This window comes from Nerophis ophidion, linkage group LG04 (assembly GCF_033978795.1).
Source record: "Nerophis ophidion isolate RoL-2023_Sa linkage group LG04, RoL_Noph_v1.0, whole genome shotgun sequence".
NCBI classification, from domain to species: Eukaryota; Metazoa; Chordata; class Actinopteri; order Syngnathiformes; family Syngnathidae; genus Nerophis; species Nerophis ophidion.
Genome location: NC_084614.1, coordinates 26247798 through 26270180, shown reverse-complemented (window position 1 = coordinate 26270180; position 22383 = coordinate 26247798). Strand labels below are relative to the sequence as shown.

General features: G+C 41.6%; 1 protein-coding gene across 4 annotated transcripts in view; it reads left to right on the top strand.

The window, feature by feature from the left end:
- Window positions 1–22138, top strand: part of LOC133551207 (connector enhancer of kinase suppressor of ras 2-like) — a 94938-nt gene extending 72800 nt beyond the window's left edge. For all 4 annotated transcript variants that reach the window (XM_061897681.1, XM_061897685.1, XM_061897683.1 and 1 more), the window contains exons 19-22: window positions 8365–8465; window positions 16577–17060; window positions 20967–21166; window positions 21238–22138. In XM_061897681.1, the coding sequence (XP_061753665.1) occupies window positions 8365–8465; window positions 16577–17060; window positions 20967–21166; window positions 21238–21285 (833 nt within the window). In that variant the 3' untranslated portion in view covers window positions 21286–22138. The remainder of the gene's footprint in view (window positions 1–8364; window positions 8466–16576; window positions 17061–20966; window positions 21167–21237) is intronic.
- The last annotated feature ends 245 nt before the right edge of the window (window positions 22139–22383 follow it).

Here is a 22383-nt window from a genome sequence, read left to right as displayed (position 1 = left end):
ACCCCAAATGAGACAAGTGGTAGAAATGGATGGATGGACTTATCATATAAGTAAAGAGGAGCAGGTCAGACATTCCCATTCTTTCTGTAACATCCAGTAAGACAAATGTCTCAGCTATAAGAAATCCCATATTTTTAGCAATGTTCTCAGGAGATTTACCAAATTTTAAAATGCAAATGTTGATGCACCTCTTAGACACACGTAATAAAGATGTTTGTGACATACTCTGATGTTGTTTGCTGCTAAATTAACCGCAACATTAACGCCTTATAAAACATTATGTCGCTACTGGTTTAACGTTTCCTAAAAACAATGTTAAAAAATAACTTAAAGCCTTGTCCAGCTGTTTACTCTAGGATTCTATTCATATTAAATAACTTTTACTCCAAATGAATATCAGCTCCAAATATTGGTTATTTTCCTCGTAACATAAATAATCCGTATCTATATCAACTCTGAAAAAAACATATGGGTTGATCTTAACAAAGAAGATTAACCAACAAGGCAAACCAGATTTTTTTTTTTCGATTCTCCACTGTAAAAAAAAAAAATTGCACAATTTAAGGTAAGATACCGGCAGCTGTGGTTGCCAGGAATTCACTGTAAAAATACATACATGATTTATGGGACATTACGGTATGTTGATGTTGAATGTGTTGATTTTACAGTTAATATTTTTTTGGCCTAGTAAATTACTATTAAAAAAATGATATACTGTTAACCTGTTAAAAAAAAAACTGTGGAAGTTACGGTAAAATAACGGCAACTACAAACTGGGGCCAAATTTAGTGTTGCGAATCAGCCTATCCCCAGTTGCATGTAATTGAAGGTGGGAGGGGAACATACAAACTCTAAACAGAAAGACCCCTAGCCCGGGAATCGAACCCACAACCTCCTCACTGTGAACCACGAGCGTTAACTATTTCTCAACTCTGCCGCCCTTTCACCAACACTAGTATTTGCAAAATGCCTGTGTTTCCGAGACATGTGAGCGGTACATGAGGATTTGAACTTGTAAATATTTGTACAAACTTTTCACTGGATAAATTACAACATGGCCTGCCGCAACAATTTCCTTCAAGTGAAGGAAAAGTTAAAGTTAAAGTTAAAAGTTAAAAAGCTACTTGGAACCAGTTCCAACACACTCAAACACATAGCATGGTTCATTTCCATGAAGTTAGCAATAAAGCACATGGACATAACCCCTCAATCTCGGAAACCATTTGCCACAAAAATACAAGAAAACATGTTGTGAGTCAAAAGTTATCTAGTTAACTAAAGCTTTAACACAAACCCCTAGGACAGGGGTCTGGAACCTTTTTGGCTGATGTGGCCATGAAAGCCAAATATTTCAAAATGTATTTCCGTGAGAGCCATTAAATATTTTTTAACACTGAATACAACTAAATGCGTGCATTTTTACGTAAGACCAAAATTTTTAGAGTATAGTAAGTTTCTTATTCTTTTTAATAAAATTGTTGTTCTAAATGTTAACCAATAATCAGTATAATACTTCTTACCATTAATGCGACCTCTTGAACAGGTGCGATAGAAAACGGATGGTTGGATTAAAATGCATGAGAATGTTTTATAATTTGAAGGTTATTTTTAACACTTTGATTAGCAGCGGAATTATTAATTACTTATCGTGTTAAGCAATGTCAGCTAAGATTTATCTGAGAGCCAGATGCAGTCATAAAAAGAGCCGCATCTGGCTCTAGAGCCATAGGTTCCCTACCCCTGCCCTAGGACAATTAAAGTATGATGTAAATTTAAATGTACAATCTACAAAGTCTTTAATTTATGCATAACAATACCGTAAATGTTAGAGTATTTGCATGCTTGTTACATTACAGTATTTTGCATTGTAAAACATTTTCATTATTTTTGCAATAAAGTCATGTGTTTTCTAAGTACTATAACCATTGTCATTTAGGTTATCTACTGTTTCTTGGTTTGCAGTAAATCCACTGCATTAACTACTGTTATAAACTATTTTGGATTTTACAGAGTTTTACTGTTGCTGTTTAACAATTGCTTGTTGTACTTTTTACGGTCATTTTTGTTTACAGTGTAATCATTGTAGCAACCTGGCTGTCAAAATTAAGGAGTTTTGTGATTTCAAACTGAGTGCATCACAGGGCTAGTGACAGTGTATGTGCGTGTTAGCAGGGTGTCTACAAATCAGCTCTAGTTTTGGCTTTGTTATTAAATTGAAAGTTGATGTTTGTTTGATATACTGTACATTACTGTCTAACGCTTACATTGCTTTCAAAGTGTAAAAACTTTTACTATAATATGGAATTTTGCCCTGCCCTCTGTTAATTTGTACACTGTTTCTTATGTAAAAATTATTTTCAATGTATGAACTTTTATATTTACAAACCCTGTTCAAGAACCAATTGAGTTTGTAAATTGAGGTTTCACTGTCTGAGGACCCTAGTTCGAGACTAGCATGTACAGCAGGGGTAGGGAACCTATGGCTCTAGAGCCAGATGTGGCTCTTTTGATGACTGCACCTGGCTCTCAGATAAATCTTAGCTGACATTGCTTAACACAATAAGTAATGAATAATTCCGCTGGTAATCACAGTATCAAAAATAACGTTCAAAATATAAAACATTCTCATGCATTTTCCTCCATCCATCCGGTTTCTACCGCACCTGTTCAAGAAGTTGGATTAATGTTAAGACGTATTTTATTTATTTTTTGGTTAGCCTCAGAATAACAATGTTATTACAAAGAATAAGAGACTTTTTATACTATAAAAATGTTGGTCTTTCTTAAAAATGCATGCATATAGTTGTATTCAGTGTTTAAAGAATAATAATTATACGGCTCCAGAGGTGGGTAGAGTAGCCAGAAATTGTACTCAAGTAAGAGTACTGTTACTTTAGAGATGTATTACTCAAGTAAAAGTAAGGAGTAGTCATCCAAATATTTACTTGAGTAAAAGTAAAAACTACTCAAGTACTGAGTAACTGATGAGTAACCTGTTCGTTTAATAATTACGGCAACAGATAATGCACAAAAACATAAAAATAGCAATGAGCCAATTCATAGCCAGGAATATCTCTTAAGCAACTAAAACAATAATACATATTAAATAATAATACACTAAAATAAAAAAGTTAAGGCAAATTGAGCCACAATAACTTAACAGCACCACAGGCTCAGTAGGCATTTATTGATTGATTGATTGAAACTTGTATTAGTAGATTGCACAGTACAGTACATATTCCCTACAATTGACCACTAAATGGTAACACCCCAATACGTTTTTCAACGTTAATCAATTACTTAATAAATGACCAAGTCGAGGTGATCTACCTCATATATACATACACACATATCATATATTTATATATATATATATATATATATATAGTATATAATTTAGTTTTTTATTTTTCTGTTTTTGTTGAAATGTTAAAGGTGTTTTAATGAATATACATGCATGTTTAACATATAGATTCCTATCTTTCATGAAGACAAGAATATAAGTTGGTGTATTACCTGATTCTGATGACTTGCATTGATTGGAATCAGACAGTATAGTGCTGATAATGTCCACATTTTCAAATGGAGGAGAAAAAAAGTTCCTCCTTCCTGTCTAATACCACATTGGCATCTTATTTGTCCAGCTTCCATATTCGTTTTTATACACTTTACAAGAAATACATTGGGGGGAAACTCCGTAGCTTGCTCGCTTGTTTGTGCTGGCTTTCGGAGACTCTTATTTTGTTAGCGCAGGCGCGATGGAGCGGCGCTTTTATTGTGAAGACAGGAACCGTGCGATCAGTCTTTAGGCTTTTGATGGGAAGTACGGTTGAAATAAAAAGTGTCTTTTTTCCTTTACAGTTTTATTAGTAGATTGCACAGTACAGTACATATTCTGCACAATTGACCACTAAATGGTAACACCCCAATAAGTTTTTCAACTTTTTAGTTCGGATTCGACGTGTGACGGTCACGTGACCGCCTGGTTTTGTTTGATTGGTCCAACGTCACCAGTGACTGCATTTGATTGGTGAAACGCAGGCATGCGTAGTTCCTAATTTGAATGCCTGTCTGACAAAATCAAAACAAACAAAGTGTGCATTAACAGATCGATAAAAAAAAAGTAGCGAGTAACGAGCTGATTGTAGATAAATGGAGCGGAGTAAAAGTAGCGTTTCTTCTTTATAAATATACTCAAGTAAAAGTAAAAGTATGTTGCATAAAACTACTCTTAGAAGTACAATTTATCCCAAAAGTTACTCAAGTAGATGTAACGGAGTAAATGCAGCGCGTTACTACCCACCTCTGTACGGCTCTCACGAAAATACTCTAAAAAATATTTGGCTTGTATGGCTCTCTCAGCCAAAAAGGTTCCCGACCCCTGGTGTACAGGATGACCACTAGTACACTGTGACAGTAAATCTGTACTCCAGGCCTTTCAAATGGGAGTCCGGGGGCTAAATTCGACCCGGGAAAGACACCATACCAGCCGTGGCCTCAGTTCAAAAACTTTGGAGACAAACATCTTTGAAGCAAATTTCTAAAAACACCAGAGCGCTCCTGTTGTAAAGATGAACTTGGAACATTATTATAACATAGTCAGATACTTGTATTGACATTTTAACCTTGCTAGCAAACATAGAACACTGGGGTCTCAACGTGTGAGTTGCACAACTGAGGCGTTCCTCAAGACACCACTTTTAAATCCTTCTTTTTTTGTCAATTACACATATTTTGGTAATATGATTCTCTTAACTAAGGCATTGCTGTAGCTTGTTCACTTCAGATGCAATCAGCTGTCATTTGTTCAACTTAAATTAAAGTAGGGAAGGAATTTATATGGCCCCATTCTTGGGTGGTTCTTCTGTGAGTGGAAGAGGGTGGGGGGTTAATAATTTTGAAATGCATCCATCCATCCATTTTCTACCGCTTATTCCCTTTCGGGGTCGCGGGGGGGCGCTGGCGCCTATCTCAGCTACAATCGGGCGGAAGGCAGGGTACACCCTGGACAAGTCGCCACCTCATCGCAGGGCCAACACAGATAGACAGACAACATTCACACTCACATTCACACACCAGGGCCAATTTAGTGTTGCCAATCAACCTATCCCCAGGTGCATGTCTTTGGAAGTGGGAGGAAGCCGGAGTACCCGGAGGGAACCCACGCATTCACGGGGAGAACATGCAAACTCCACACAGAAAGATCCCGAGCCTGGATTTGAACCCAGGACTGCAGGAACTTCGTATTGTGAGGCAGACGCACTAACCCCTCTGCCACCGTGATGCAGTCTGCTTAAAATGATTGGAGTGCCACTCTACAAAGCAACTGATGCTGTGGTCAAAGTTGGAATTTCCACAAAACACATTTTAAGGTATTGAACGCTCTAATGCCATCTGGCGACTAAAGTAGATAGTGCAACCACCTAATTGGTCACGTTCCATGTGTCAGGTAAACCGCAACGAATGGGGCCATATGAATCCCCTCCCCACTGTATATTAGTAGTAGCGTTCCTCAAAGTTCCATTTTAGGTCCTCTCTTTTGGTGGTCCGCGAGTTCAGTTCAAAACAACTTGTGCAACTCACATTTTTGCAGCACATTCTTAAAAACACAAGAGTGCTGTCAGAGAGATGATCTTTGATTATGGTTTACGTAAAAAAGCAGCAGAGCGCTCCTGTATCTCTGAAACTAAATAAATGGACCAAAATCAAATGTCTACTGTAGAGGACACTTGCTCTCCAGAAAAGACAAAATAAGACTAACAGTGAGGGAAGAAGTCCAGCCCAGTCCTTATAGCTTTATGGATAATTGGACCCTAAAACAATTTAGTTGAATATCCTTGTACACAGACTATAAATTATGACCAAATTGGTATTTACAAACTTCGTTTCCATAGGAGTTGGGAAATTGTGTTAGATGTAAATATAAATGGAATACAATGATTTGCAAATCATTTCCAACCCATATTCAGTTGAATATGCTACAAAGACAACATATTTGATGTTCAAACTCATAAACATTTTTTTTTTGCAAATAATAATTAACTTTAGAATTTGATGCCAGCAACACGTGACAAAGAAGTTGGGAAAGGTGGCAATAAATACTGATAAGGTTGAGGAATGCTCATCAAACACTTATTTGGAACATCCCACAGGTGTGCAGGCTAATTGGGAACAGGTGGGTGCCATGAGTGGGTATAAAAGCAGCTTCCATGAAATGCTAAGTAATTCACAAACAAGGATGGGGCGAGGATCACCAATTTGTAGGCAAATTGTCGAACAGTTTTAGAACAACATTTCTCAACGAGCTATTGCGAGGAATTTAGGAATTTTACCATCTATGGTCCGTAAAATCATCAAAATGTTCAGAGAATCTTGAAAAATCACTGCTGGTAAGCGATGATATTACGGACCTACGATCCCTCAGGCGGTACTGCATCAAAAAGCGACATCAGTGTGTAAAGGATATCACCACATGGGCTCAGGAACACTTCATAAAACCACTGTCAGTAACTACAGTTGGTTGCTACATCTGTAAGTGCAAGTTAAAACTCTGCTATGCAAAGCAAAACCCATTTATCAACAACACCCTGAAACGCCGCTGGCTTCGCTTGAACCGAGATCATCTAAGATGGACTGATGCAAATTGGAAAAGTGTTCTGTGGTCTGACGAGTCCACATTTCAAATTATATTTGGAAACTGTGGATGTGGTGTCCTCCGGACCAAAGAGGAAAATAACCATCCGAATTGTTATAGGCGCAAATTTGAAGAGCCAGCATCTGTGATGGTATGGGGATGTATTAGTGCCCAAGGCATGGGTAACTTACACATCTGTGAAGGCACCATTAATGCTGAATGGTCCATACAGGTTATAGAGCAACATATGTTCTCATCCAAGCAACGTTATCATGGACGCCCCTGCTTATTTCCGCAAGACAATGCCAAGCCACGTGTTACAACAGCGTGGTTTCGTAGTAAAAGAGTGCGGGTACTTTCCTGGGCCGCCTGCAGTCCAGACCTTTCACCCATCGAATATGTGTGGCGCATTATGACGTGTAAAATACGACAGCGGAGATCCTGGACTGTTGAACGACTAAAGCTCTACATAAAACAAAAATGGGATAGAATTCCACTTTCAAAGCTTCAACAATTAGTTTCCTTGGTTCCCAAACATTTATTGGGTGTTGTTAAAAGAAAAGGTGATGTAACACCGTGGTGAACATGCCCTTTCCCAACTACTTTGGCACATGTTGCAGCCATGAAATTCTATGTTAATTATTATTTGCAAGAAAAAAATAAAGTTTATGAGCTTGAACATCAAATATCTTGTCTTTGTAGTGCATTCAACTGAATATGGGTTGACAAGGATTTGCAAATCATTGTATTCCGTTTATATTTACATCTAACACAATTTCCCAACTCATATGGAAACGGGGTTTGTATGTCATTTTGTTCTTTTAGTAATTAATTAGTTTCTGAAATGTGAAGGGGTGTACCCATAAATCCATCCATCCACCCATCCATCCATTTCCTACCGCTTTTCCCTCTCAGGGTTGCGGGGGTGGCTGTAGTGAAGCGTGAACCCCATCTTTTAATTGGACACAGGTTGTGAACATCCTGAAGCACTCAAATTATTTTTGCTGTTAGCGCCACCATCTTGGATATGTCTTACTTTATCACCATACAGAACAGTATTAATAATATTTATAAGCTCATATTTTCTGTTGTGATAAATAAACCTCCGCTATCCCACTGAGTCTGTTTTTCGACACACCTGTATTCACTTTTCAAACAGTGTGTGTTTCAGTAAAGCTCTCGCCAATGTGTGGCATAATTAGCACCGCCTCCCACTCACATGTCACTGTCAAAGTTGAAAGGATCTGACTCATGCAGGATATTGAGCTGGAAACATGGACTCACTTTTTTTTTAGCATGTTTTCTTATCAATTTCACATTAGACACAAAAAAGCTGAGGACAAAATGCCCATTTTAAGAGTGCAAGGCGTCACATTATCCCAAATGGGCAGGACATCTTCTTGCAGATCATGGTTCTATTTCGAGGAACCTGGGTAGGAACCTATGTGATGGCGGTGTGTGGGTGAGAACTGGCCTGTCATTTGGTGTATGAAGAGGTGCTGGGGGGTTCTTACATAATGAAAAATGAAGACGCATAACGCCTCCGGAGAACTTCACAGGGCGTTCTCGCATCTTCACACTCAAAGTACACCTCAAAATCACACCTACAATGCTGCTCGATCTGACCTAAACAGCACGTCAGAGGCACAACTGGTATCTATGCAAGAACATTTTGTATGATAGCAATATCACCTGCCTTTCAAATATCTGCTGTGTTTGTCTCTGACTAGATTATTGGAGTGAGAGTGACCATGAGGACATGGACATGTCCTCCATGAACAAACAGGACAGTCCACCTCCACCTTATGACACGTATCCCAGGGCTTCATCAGTAAGTACCAGCAGTGTTATTTTTAGATGGTTAAAAATAGTACTCTTTTACTTAAATGTGAAGTTGTTTTTAAAAAAGGATTTCTCTTCCGACAGTTATTATTCACAGCACAGATAACATAAGTCACTTTTGATGAAATCTCTTTACCTATCAACAAACACAGCAACCAAGATAAACAGAAATTGTCCGACACCTGAGCATTTGTTGCTAGGCAGAATCCAGGAAGTGCAATCATTTATGTATTAAATTTCAAAAGTAAATTTCTAATTATATAAAAATATATATTTGTGCTCCAATTCTGTTAATTCATTCTCAATCATTTTGCAAATCCATTACAGCTACAGTATAAATTGAATATGAAATATTGTATAAAAAAGAAAAATAGCTTTATCTAGTGGGGGATTTGTACCACCCTTTCTGCATTTAATACATTATTTCCTGAAGGGTTTAATATTCTCAGATATCTGAGCATTTGTTGCTAAGCAGCATTCCTGAAAATAATTAATGTGTTAACTTTCAAAAAGCATAAGAGAATTGAAATTACATAAACAAAATATTTCAGCTTTAATCATGGTAATTTATTCTTAGTAATTTTGCAATTGCTGTATTGAATATAAAATATTCATTAGTTTAAATAGTCAGCAACACCTAGTGGGGGATTTTAACACCCCATTTGCAATTATTAATCATTAAGTACATTATTTCTATTAGGGTTTAATACTTTCAAATACCTGAGCATTTGTTACTAGGCAGAATTCATGAAGCACATTAATTTCTGTATTAAATTTAAAAAATCAAGGAAAATTAAAAATATATATGTAAAAAAAATATTTCTGCTCACAAATCCTTATCCTCAGCAATTTTGCAATTGCATTAGAGTTCTGTATTAAATTCAAATATGTACTGTATTACATAAAAAAAAAAGAAAATCAGCACCACCTAGTGGGGGATATTATAGTCAATAAGCATTAAAGTATTACCATAAGGGTTTAAAAGTTACTACAAATGTTTAGAAAAAATGTTCGAACTTAAAGCTTTGGAATTAAATTTGAAAAAGATTGCTTAAATGTACTTGGAATTTAAAAGGATACATAGAATAAAAGAAACGTTAAGATTACGGATCTTTACATAAAACTGTTCTATTAAATTGAATTGTAAGCTTTTCCTACTCACAGTGCCACAGATACACGCCGAAAGCCAGTTGCTCAGAGTTGAAAGGGTTTTTAATTTAATTATTTTCATCAATTTGCATTTTCTTGTAGACTTTTCAGTCTCTCCAATCCTCTATCCCTCCTCCTCTGCCGGCCGCTCACTGTTAAAGACAACAGTTGATGAGATTCACCCGTACCCCCTGCGAAATCTAATCACCTGCCAGCTGCGTCTCGCAATCCCGCCCAGGCCACGCCCCTGTCTGGGGGTGCGCTGTGTCCAGTAGCCCAGACGGGGTCGCTGATCTTTACATCTGCAGTGTGCTGATCACAACCTCCCCCCACATACATCCAAAGCCATCTCTGCATATTCTCCGCCCAGCTGTTCCCCTGGATGATGACATCATCCAGATAGGCGGTGGCATATGCAGCGTGGGGTCGCAGTACCCGGTCCATGAGTCTCTGCAATGAGGCGGGCGCACCAAACAAGCCGAACGGAAGGGTCACGAACTGGTACAAACCTTCCGGAGTGGAGAATTACGTTTTTTCTTTGGACCCTGGAGACAAGACAATCTGCCAGTAGCCCATAGTCAAATCCAGTGTCGTAAAAAAACGAGCAGTGCCCAACCGGTCCAGGAGCTCGTCGACCCGGGGCTTTGGATAGGCGTCAAAATGTGACACATCATTCACCTTGCGGTAGTCCACACAGAACCGCACAGACCCATCCTTTTTCCCTACCAGAACTATGGGGCTGCACCACGCACTATGTGACTCTTCTATCACTCCCAATTCCAGCATGGCTGTTAATTCTTCCCGAACTACTTTGCGTTTGTGTTCGGGCAGCCTATAGGGCTGGGACCTCACCGTCACACCTGGGCTGGTCTCTATGTGATGCTGGGTGAGAGTCGTGCGGCCTGGCAGGGGGGAGAACACGTCAGCAAAATGTTGCTGCAATTTGGCCACGTCTACTTTCTGTGACAGCGTAAGATGTTTATCACAGCGGAGAGGGGAGGGCCGGGGAGAGGGGTAATCTCCAGCCCCAGCTCCTCGCTCTCCGCTATCGCCGTCACCATGGAGACGGGCTCCGCTTCCCTCCACCCCTTTAGTAGGTTGAGGTGGTATATTTGTGTTGCCCCGCCCCGGTCAGATCGCCTGACCTCGTAGTCCACGTCACCTACTCGTCGTGCGACCACAACGAGTCCTTGCCACTTGGCAAGTAATTTGGAGCTGGATGTTGGGAGTAATACAAGTACTTTCCCTCCCGGTGAAAATTGTCTAAGTTGCGCCCCCCTGTTATACAGGCGCTGTTGACGTTCTTGGGCTTGGAGCAAATTCTCACGTGACAAGTGCCCTAATGTGTGGAGTTTTGCTCCCAAGTCCATGACGTACTGAATTTCGTTTTTACTGGGGCTTTGGACCTTCCTCCCAGCTTTCTTTAATTAGGTCCAGTACGCCACGCGGCTTCTGGCCGAACAACAGTTCAAATAGAGAAAATCCTGTTGAAGCCTGGGGAACCTCCCGCACTGCAAATTACAGGGGATCCAACCATTTATGCCAATTTGGTTTGTCCTCATGTACGAACTTCCGGATCATGGATTTCAAAGTTCTATTCATCCGCTCCACCAACCCAACCGTCTGTGGGTGGTAAACACTAGTCCGAATAGATTTGATCCACAATAAACCGTACAGCTCCTTTAACGTGCGTGACATAAAGGACGTGCCCTGGTCAGTTAGAATCTCTGTCGGGATTCCAACTCGGGAGATAACTTGAAACAGTGCCTGCGCGACACTCTTTGTAGAGATGGAGCGGAGTGGCACTGCTTTGGGATAGCGCGTTGCATAATCCACCAGGACTAGCGCAAAGCAATATCCCTGGGTGCTCGGGTGTAATGGCCCGACGAGGTCCATGCCATTTCGCTCAAACGGGACCTCTATGAGAGGTAATGGCCGCATGGGTTGACTAGTTGGCAGTCCGGCAACGGCACACGTCTGCCCGGATGCCTGGCCAATAGAAATGGGCCATTATCCGATTAAGGGTTTTATCATGGCCCATGTGTCCGGCCATCTGGTTGAAATGTGCCGCCTGGAAAATCATTTCCTGACGGCACCAAAATCATTTCCCGACGGCACCAACAATTGGGTGATTTCCTCCCCTATCTGAGTGTCACGGCTCACTCTGTATAATCTGTCCCTATTCAATGCAAAGTGAGGGAAATCATGTGTTATTCACGGTTGAACCCGCTGCCCATCAATCGAAATCACTTGGTCCCAGGTCGCGCGCAGAGTGTCACCTCGAGACTGTTCCAGTGGAAAATCATCCATGGGGCGCCATTGGGGAACCTCCTGGTAAGTCCCCGCCAACTCCCCTTCCCCTCCCCCTCGGCAGCGTCGGATAATATCGTGTCGCCGATGTGAACACCGCGGGTATCCCCATTCCCTACCGTCCATGAACGCACCCCTGCACAAATCATAGGGACGGCGTGGCGCAGTGGGAGAGTGGCTGTGCGCAACCCGAGGGTCCCTGGTTCAAATCCCACCTAGTACCAACTTCGTCACGTCCGTTGTGTCCTGAGCAAGACACTTCTCCCTTGCTCCTGATGGGTGCTGGTTGGCGCCTTGCATGGCAGCTCCCTCCATCAGTGTGTGAATGTGTGTGTGAATGGGTAAATGTGGAAGTAGTGTCAAAGTGCTTTGAGTACCTAGAAGGTAGAAAAGCGCTATACAAGAACAACCCATTTATCATTTATCATTTATCTTTATTAATCCCTTAAATCCCGACCAATTTGTTCCCAAGATTAAGAGGCGCGCTAGGCGCAATTTTACAGCCACCTTAACACTACGTTTTTCCCCTCTGGAAAAAAATTTCCACCGGCACAACGGGGTACGCGTGAATATCCCCATGCACACATTTAACCCAAACCCGTGTAACCTTACTCAATACCCCGGGTCGAACCACATGGACTGCTCGCAGCCCGAATCCACCATCGCCCGGTGTATACTCCTTTGTATCCTTACCAGTACATAGTATGTCTCTCCCGGTCCGGGGAAGGATGCTGGAGGGTCGCCCACCCGGATCACCTGCCCCACCTCCATCGCTGGACACTCCCGTTGCAGGTGACCTAGACGTCCGCACCTCCAGCACACCTGCCACGGCATTCGAGGCGCCGTTTGCGGGGGAAACGCAGTGTCTGCTGCGGCCTGGCCCTGAGGAGGAGAAAGCAGATTCATGTTGTTTTGTGGCCTGGCCCACGGCCGGGCTCCCTCTGCTAGTGGCGGCCGCTCCGCTCCTCCTGCAGCCTTCTCCCACTGTACCGCCAGGTGGTCCTCCTCCAAGGCTACCGACGCTGATACCCTTTGTGGCCGGTGGTAGCGGACCCATGCTGACGTCTGCGCCGGGATCGCCCCCAGGAATTGTTCTAAAATCACTTGTTCTATTACCTCTTCTGTTCCTCCGGGTTGAAGCCATCTTGTCGCTGCATCTTTTAATTGTTGGTCCAGGGCGAAAGGCCGCTCCTCCGGTCCGAGTTTTAAGTTTCGGGACCTTCTTCTGTGGTCCTCCTTGGATCCTCCCGTCCGGTCCAACACCGGCCTCCTCATGTCCCGGTAGCTCACCCGGGACGCTGGTGGCAGGCTGAGCGCTGCTCGCTGCGCCTCTCCCGCCAGCAACGGCAGCAGCCGCACCGCCCACTCCTCTTCTGGCCATGCGCATGATTTTGCTGTGGCCTCAAACATGTCCAAAAAGCTGTGGGGATCTTCCGTTTCCGCCATTCTGTGCATGCCCACTGCCGTCAACGCTGGCCTCGCTGCTGCGTGTGTCCCCACTGCGGCCTTCTCCGTCAGCGCCTGCTGAATCTGGTTCTGCTGCTCTATCTGGCCCTGCGTCGCCTCCATCTGCCGGTGGTTCACGGTAGACACCTCTGCCAGTAGCTGCCCTAGTGCCTCTATGGTGACGACATCGCAGCTTTTTTTCTTTTTTTTTTTTCTTCTTCCTTTTTTTATGTTGGGTGCCAGTTGTAAGCTTTTCTTACTCACAGTGCCACAGATACACGCCGGAAGCCAGTTGCTCAGAGTTGACAGGGTTTTTAATATAGTTCTTTTCGTCAATGTGCATTTTCTTGTAGACTTTTCAGTCTCTCCAATCCTCTCTCGTCCTCCTCTTCCGGCAGCTTACTGTTAAAGACAACAGTTGATTAGATTCACGCGTGCCACCTGCGAAATCTAATCACCTGCCAGCTGCGTCTCGCCGTCCCGCCCATGCCACGCCCCCGTCTGAGGGTGCGCTGTCTCCAGCAGCCCAGACGGGGTCGCTGATCTTTACATCTGCAATGTGCTGATCACAACCTCCCCCCACATGAATATTGTTAATTTATTTATATTTGAAGGATTGCTGAGATAGGCGCCAGAACCCCCCGCGACCCCGAAAGGGAATAAGGGGTAGAAAATGGATGGATGGATGGATTGAATAAAGTCTTCTCGTATTTGGACATGTTTAATTGTGTGACGTGGGGAATTTCCCCAGGGTGGCATTCTGTAGGGAGTGCCATGCATAAGAAAAAAAACACATTGCAAATTTTCTTATGTGTTTTGTCAATCAGTGGTACAGTCAGGTTTAAAGAGAGCATGGCCTACCAGACTACAGGTGCCATTACTGCTACCAAGGACGTGTGCGGCGGTGCCCGGATGCAACTGCTGTTGTTTTGACGTTAATTTTTCTGACGAAATAAACAGAATTAATACGTCTCATAGGTCTAAACATACTCCAGGTCATAAACGTACAATAAAACATGCATTTATTTTGTGAAATTATAATTTTGCAGCCATATTTGACACACTCTGCTGCTACATTCCTGCAGTGTTTAGAGACCAGCAGGCACTCTTAAAACGCAATCAACGACGCAATAAACGTAAACAAATAACAAAGAACGACCAAAAAAATAACCTATTACTTTCATTTTTCCTAAATCTTCATTTACTTTGGACCAACATTCAGAAATATTACTTGTTTGTGAAATATGTGAAGTTTGATGGCCGCCTCCAATGTGTTTGTAATCACTGTATGTATGACTCGTTATGTATTATTCTCACTGATCTTCCTGTTTTGTAACATGCTCAGTGAATAAGTGTACTTTTGTACTTATTTCCCCATATTTCTGAACAATAATTCAGATATGGTAACACTGGCGATCAGTCGAAAATATGGAGTGATTTTTGGTCCACAACATATTTTGCTTTATTCATTATTGACTTATTTCTTGTCACTTTATGTGGGCAGCACGGTGTGTTAGGGGTTAGTGCGTCTGCCTCACAATACGAAGGTCCTCAGTAGTCCTGGGTTCAATCCTGGGCTCGGGATCTTTCCGTGGGGAGTTTGCATGTCCTCCCCGTGAATGCGTGGGTTCCCTCCGGATACTCCGTCTTCCTCCCACCTCCAAAGACGTGCATCTGGGGATAGGTTGATTGGCAACACTAAATTGGCCTTAGTGGGTGAATGTGAGTGTGAATGTTGTCTGTCTATCTGTGTTGGCCCTGTGATGAGGTGGCGACTTGTGCAGGGTGTACGCCGCCTTCCGCCCGAATGCAGCTGAGATAGGTCTGCAGCGATCCCTTGTGACCCCGAATGGGATAAGCGGTAGAAAATGGAAGGATTGTCATTTTATGTTGTCTATTTTTTTTAATGACATTTCCAGTTCCTTTTTTCGTCTATTATTACACCAAAATTTGGATTATTTTACTGTTTCAATGTTTGGCTATTTCTATTTGTTTTTGACTTTTGCTGCGACCGAATTCCAATATTTTAGTTTTACTCAGATTCAAAAAAGCCTTCCACATTTATCGTGGGTAGAGCAGCCCCATGCTGCACAACAGGGCATTTTTACACGTCGAAAAACTAACAAGGAATGGCCGCGATCACAGCTTTAGCTCAAAGCATGGCACCCTGTAGTCGTGAGTGCCTTTTGACCAATCATTGAAGAGATTGCCTGAAACCAAGTTGGTCATATATGTCTTCTTTATACACGACTCTGCAGTGTTTATATGCTGCCCTCTACTGGCAATCATGTTCTGCCTACTGTAACATTGGGGGAGGGAAGAAAGAGGGTCCTGTCCAGGGCGCCATTGAAGCTAGATCACCTCTACATGTGATAAGTCAATGAAACTTGGTTAAGCATGTTTGGAAGAAATTAACAAAGATGCAAAACACCAAGGTAACAATTTTGAGTATGCATATTCTATACATGTAAGGTGCTGGCAAAACTTAAGAATGCATCTTGAAAGTACTTAAATTTGACTTCAGAGTTGATCTTTTTATTCAGTAAAGTGTATAAAAAAATACAGTGTAGCGGATAAGAATGGATTTTGTCTCTTGAATGACGCTCTCGACTCCTGAGTGAATTTGAAGTGTTTTTAATTGTTTAGAAAAATAAGATGACTAATGATAAACAAAATTAAATTCTGTATATACTCAGCAGGAACAAGAAATTACAACATTGTAACCTAATGTTGAAACAACATGCTTTTTGACGGCGTTTAATCAATGTTGGGTTCTGACGTTGATTTGACCTTTGAATTTTGGTCATTTCCCAACCAACAACGTGGGTTCAACGTTAGACACTAACTATTTTGCAATGTTGTTTCAAAGTCAGTTTTAAAGGACATGTATGTATAATCAACGACGGATTAATGTCTTGTGCCTGCTGGGCAGCCAATTTAAGCGAACCGAAGCGGTAAACAAAAAGTGTGCATGGCACCCAAACGTATCTTCTCCTGTCCTCTTTCCTCTATTCTATTTCCTATTTCCTGTTTAGTTTTTCCTTTCTGTACGGATGTATGTGCTGTCTTTAAATACCTTATTACACACACACCCGCGTGGCCTGCAACCCCTAAATCTAAAGACCCACACACTGCTCCTAAAACAGCTAATTCAGAATCCTAAAAACAGATTACTTAACATTTGATTTTATTTAGGTGAGCCCCTTCCTGGAACCCAAACGTGGCCATTTCTCCTCTTCGGACACCTTCCAGTCTCGTTCCTCTCATGATGATTACCATTCGGAGCCTCAGGAAGGCGGCAGCAGCAACAATGGCGGCATATCCCCTGGGCAGAAGGGGAACAATCACTGCAACTCCTGGCAAGACCAGATGGAGACGAACACCAGAATGCACTTCCTCCAGACGTATCCTGTGGAGGACCCTCTGCTATCGGGGGACAGGGACCAACTGGCCATGGAGTACCGCAGGCAGTCCACGCTGCCTGCACAGCGCAGCCTGCTGCAGGAGCAGTACCGAGCCTTGCCCCTGCCCATCAGGTCCAGTGTGGATTCAGAGGCGGGAGAGAAGCCTCGCAGCTTCACGCTACCCCGAGACAGCGGCCTTCACGCCATCCTGGCCGCCAGTGTGTCAGATGACAGAACACCTCGACACTACCAGCTGGAGCGGCCCAGGGAAATAGGTTAGATACCCGATGATGACTCAAAGAAGCATGTTTTACATCTTTTGAAAAAATCTCATCCTATCATGGTGTGTGTTTGTGGTCTTTTTTGAATTGGACTTGAACCCAGCAGAGGTCTGGGGCACTCTTCTGTGTGAGGAAATGTATTGCCTTAGTCCATTCCATCTCATTGTCTTCTCCTTTTTTTTCACCCCCACTCTTCATCTGGCTCCTCCTCATTTGAGATGTCACACTGCCTTCTGGCAGTGTTTGGATGCTACAGCTTGGATTCATCCTCTGACTGAACACCAAAAACAAGCATGCTCGAAGCTTCTTTCTGCATGTCGTTTATCTATGCTGCTCTATATGTTCGCTTTGCTCAGCAGTCTTTGGAGAAGCAGCAAACAAAGCATCATACTGTAACTACATTGCAAAGCTTCTAAGATGAGTGTAGTATCCATTAATTAGAAACACCCTTTTGTCAATATTGTTCAAAAACACTGACTGGAATATTCATAGTTTTCTGGGCTTTTTTTGGGTGCAAAAAATAGGTCATCATTTTAACTGGAACAAGGTGACTTATTTTGTAGGCAGCGCCTCTGGCCCTGAACAGGATAGGTAAGGTTTGAAAATTCATGAAAGGTCACAGAATGTGTTTATAAAATCTCAAAATTTTTTAGCTTAAATGGTTCATGACTGAGTTTTTTACTCAAAACACTTGTATCTCAAGTCAACATGTCATCTCCTTGTGATAATTTGAAATCAATGCTAGCTCCCCTAAAACACCATTTTAAACAGAAATATGACTTTTAAGAAAAAAAACTAACTTCTAGATAATATATATTGTATAAAACGATGCAACAGAATGTACTGCTAACAACTACACTAGTTGTATGAAGTAATAATAGTGTACAGTATTTATTTACCTCAGAGTGGACTTCTATAGCATTTCCTTCCAGCTGCTCTTTCATCAAACACACCATCAGCAGCGTCTCAATATTTTCATGCATAAATGCCTGCCGTTAAGACATTGCAAACAATTTCCCTTGGGAATCAATAAAGTTTGTCTTAAGTATAATTATTTTAACATTCTCGACTGTGTGCGTGACTTCAGTATGGCGCAGACTTGGTCATGTGATTGATAATTAGTTTGTCTTTAATTCAATGAATATTATCCACTTAGTCTTCTCAGCACTTTCCTTCACACTCACTTTCTTCCTTCCCATGGTTGTAAAAACAAAGTAATATCCATCTCTAGCCATAAGTTATTGCTAGCAAGTAAGACCAGATGTTTTGGGGAGATCTTACAGGGTTCTCTGTGACATTTGCTACACCAACAATCAGCGGGAATGCTTGTAACTTACATTTTTGCTTTCAACTTAAAGCATAACAGACAACGTTTATCTCAAAACTCTTAAGTTGGGGCACTCTTAAATTGATTGTCTTCACTTCACAAATTCTTTTTTGCATCCTAGTGCTTTGTGTTAAGGTCACTTAACACAAAGCCTTAGTCCTTTGATTGTCTTCGCTTCACAAATTCTTGTTTGCATCCTAGTGCTTTGGTTAAGTGACCTTAAAAGCACTAGGATGTAAATAAGAATGTAGTGCCTTAGTCCATTCCATCTCATTGTCTTATCCTTTTTTTTTCACCCCCACTCTTCATCTGGCTCCTCCTCATTTGAGATGTTTGAGTGAAGACAACCAATGGACTAAGGCACAAAATTATTTTTTGTATCCTAATGCTTTGTGTTAAGGTCACTTAACACAAAGCACTAGGATGCAAACAAGAATTTGTGAAGTGAAGACACTCAATTTAAGAGTGCCCCAACTTAAGAGTGTTTTGAGATAAAAGTTGTCTGTTATGCTTTAAGTTGCAAGCAAAAATGTAAGCAACATTTTTGATACAGCTCCTCCATGTATAGGCACCAAATGTGTTACGATGTCAATTAAAAATGTAGAATACCCCAGGAATGTTAGCCGTTACACACCATTTGCCATTTCATATCTTGTAAACTACAAAGTATAGTTAATAAACTACCTGGCAGATGCATCAACATTAAGGGACCCTTAGCATACAGATGACCAAACAAGTTCACTTAATGTATTTTTCTTCCTGAAAGTGAATCGTAATCCTTAATATTAATTAACTAACGCCCCCTTCCATCGCCAGACTCGATATGCCGTCCCCTCTTGGTGTGAGGTTATCTACAGAACTGCAATCCATTTGCAAGGATATATAGGGGGGATAAACCATTGTTAAACTATTATTTTAACCACTTAAAGATGTTTTTGTCCCCCTGATCCATGATTACTTCAAAACTGATATAGTCAATATCATGGGCAGAAAATATAAATATAAATGAATCGCTATTTCCAGACTTCCCTGCTCTTCCATAGACACCATAGCCTGTGTTTCCTTATGCTCAAGTATCTTGAGAAAAACATCAATAGAAGAGGACACAAAGAAAAATACTAGTGAATACTTTTTGTCTCGTTTTTGAATGCCGGTGTTCGGAAAAAATTATGAAGAACAATGCTGCTTCATAAAAAAGGCAACTAGTTGCGTATTCCGACATAATTAATGGACGTATTTTAATAAAACTTTTGGAAAATGTCCTTAATTGTAATGGATATTTTGTTTGATGAAACCTTGAGCGTTGATACGCATGAGTGCGCATGCTCAGTAGCGAAACGAAGCACATTTTTACCAAACACCGAGTTGGTCCTTCCTTCTCTGGTTTTCTACATGTTCTCACTCAATCTTTCTCCTCTTGAAGATGCTCCTGATATTCGGGAACACATTTGACTTGAGTCTTTAAATTTGTTTTCCATCCGAACTCCAAACAAAACTCTTTGAAGTCCATCCATCCATCCATTTTCTACCGCTTGTGCCCTTTGGGGTCGCGGGGGATGGCTGGAGCCAATCTCAGCTGCATTCAGGCGGTAGGCGGGGTACAACCTGGACAAGTCGCCACCTCACCATAGGGCCAACACAGATATACAGACAACATTCACACTCACATTCACACACTAGGGTCAATTTAGTGTTGCCAATCAACCTATCCCCAGGTGTATGTTTTTGGAGGTGGGAGGAATCCGGAGTACCCGGAGGGAACCCATGCATTCACGGGGTGGACATGCAAACTCCACACAGAAAGATCCCGAGCCCGGGATTGAACCCAGGACTACTCAGAACCTTTGTATTGTGAGGCAGATGCACTAACCCTTGTTTCACCGTGCAGCCCTCTTTGAAGTCAGAATATTTAAAATGATTTCTACAAATTAACATGTTTGATCTGTCCCATTTTGCAATCAATTTGACTGCACAGGTCAATACTTATTGCCTTAATTTGGAAAGGGCTAACCTCTGCTTTAATCCTATTGATACAACCCACAACAATGCATCTGGCAGACATATTTGATCATTCCTTCAAAAATAACATGATTTGGTCTGAAGATGCTACCAAAACACATACCATGCTATGTGGAATTGCCTCCAGTCTATGTAGGTGAGGTCAACAGGCTGATGCAGCCTTCCTAGGTGTGCTGAAACTCGTTAGAAAAGAAGCCTAAAATCACTGGTGTGTCTATTTTGTGAGGAATTTTACTTTTAGACATCATTTTAGGCCCAAAACTATATAATACGTTGTAATGTTGTCAGCATTAGAGAGTCCCTTCAATTATATTTCCTGGTTACATAAAAATATTTTGCCCCTGACTGCTAGGCAGAAGTGGTGAAACTACAAAAATATTGTCTACCCTTTTTCCTGTTTACATCACAAACCTACCCGCGCTCCTGTTGCCAGGCAGAACTTGTAATTGGGCCCCAATCAAGTTAATTTGCCATATAAACACCGCTATATTAAATAATAAATCTCTAAGGGAAAGTGTTTTTGTATATGAAAACTGTTCTTTCTTTTTGGTAAGGGCGCAGACGAGACTTGAGGTTACAGTCGGACTCCGTGGGGGATTTGTACCGAGCTCTGGAGCAGACCAGTTTGTCCACTTCCGCTGACCACAGATCCTCCAGCCGCTTGGAGTACAAGCGTTCGTTTGTTCGCCGGGTTAACGACCCCCTGCTCAACGACAAGCTTCACCGCCTTCGCATCCTCCACAATTCTCTCAACGTACGGCCACGTTGCTCTCCATACGTCGGCACGGTTTGCAACACTAACACCAGGTCTCGTCCTTCTTTCAGAATGTCCCTCTTCAAGACACAAACCGCTCCATGGGATTTTTAGGCTGACGTGCGAAGCCTCAGCTGCCGTCTCATCGATGAAGGTGAAAAGGCGCCAGATTTGTTCTTCTTCCCTTTTCTTTCATGGTACCTCTCTCACATCTTTTCTGTGTTTTCGAGGAGGAGAACTTTTCCAAAAGGTCAAGCCCTAGTTTGAAGTGGTCGGGGAAAAAAAGCACTTTGTGTCCCTGTCATGGACTTGATGGAGAGTTTCACATGCATGGTTGTTTCCCGTCACTTTTTGCTGGCGTTCTGTGCAGCTGATCATACAGAGGAATTACTATTTTGGATGTACACGCCATTTTTGTTATGTGTATGATTAATAACAATCTATATTATGACATTACTACACAACATCTTGAGGATATTTGCTGGGATACAAATTGTTAACAAGTGCTGTGCCTCAGTGATTGTGAATGTACATTGTACTTTTTTCAACAACAAGAAGAGAACACCACGTTGTCCCTTCACACGGTGGGGGGTATGTAACATTTGGCAATAAGGAAATCGCATTGTAAAAAACAAAAATAATTGTCAAAATAGTTGTCTATTTTTGTATGCATGCAGTCAGCCAATGGTGACAAAAACATTGTTGTTGTTTTTTATTTCTAGGTGCAGTAAATTCAGAGTTTTGCTTGTCTCACCAGCCTCAGCCACAATATTTATTTAAACAAAAAGAAGCTAATTTCACTACAAAAAGAGGACTAACTGTATTTATTATTAAGTGTTCAATGTGCACGCATGTTTTGTAATACTAAAACGCATTACCGTGCTGTTTAACTGCACTCGTGTGCCATATTGCCATATTGTAGCTGCAATACTTTTATTTAAAAATGGAAATAAACTATGGCGTGGGCGCACAGACATGTTTTGTCATGTTTACATGCAAGATTGTCAGTAGATATTAACAATATGCATTTAATGACTGTGACTACATAAATTTATTGCTGGGCTTCATACATCGTTTTTAACCTCAAATAATCTTTATTTGTAGAGCTGTTTTGTTAAAAGCAACACAATAGAAGTCATTACTACGCACGCAGAGCAGCCTGCTAATGCATAATGAAATGGGGATTGTGCGAATTTGATTTAACAAGACAATCAATA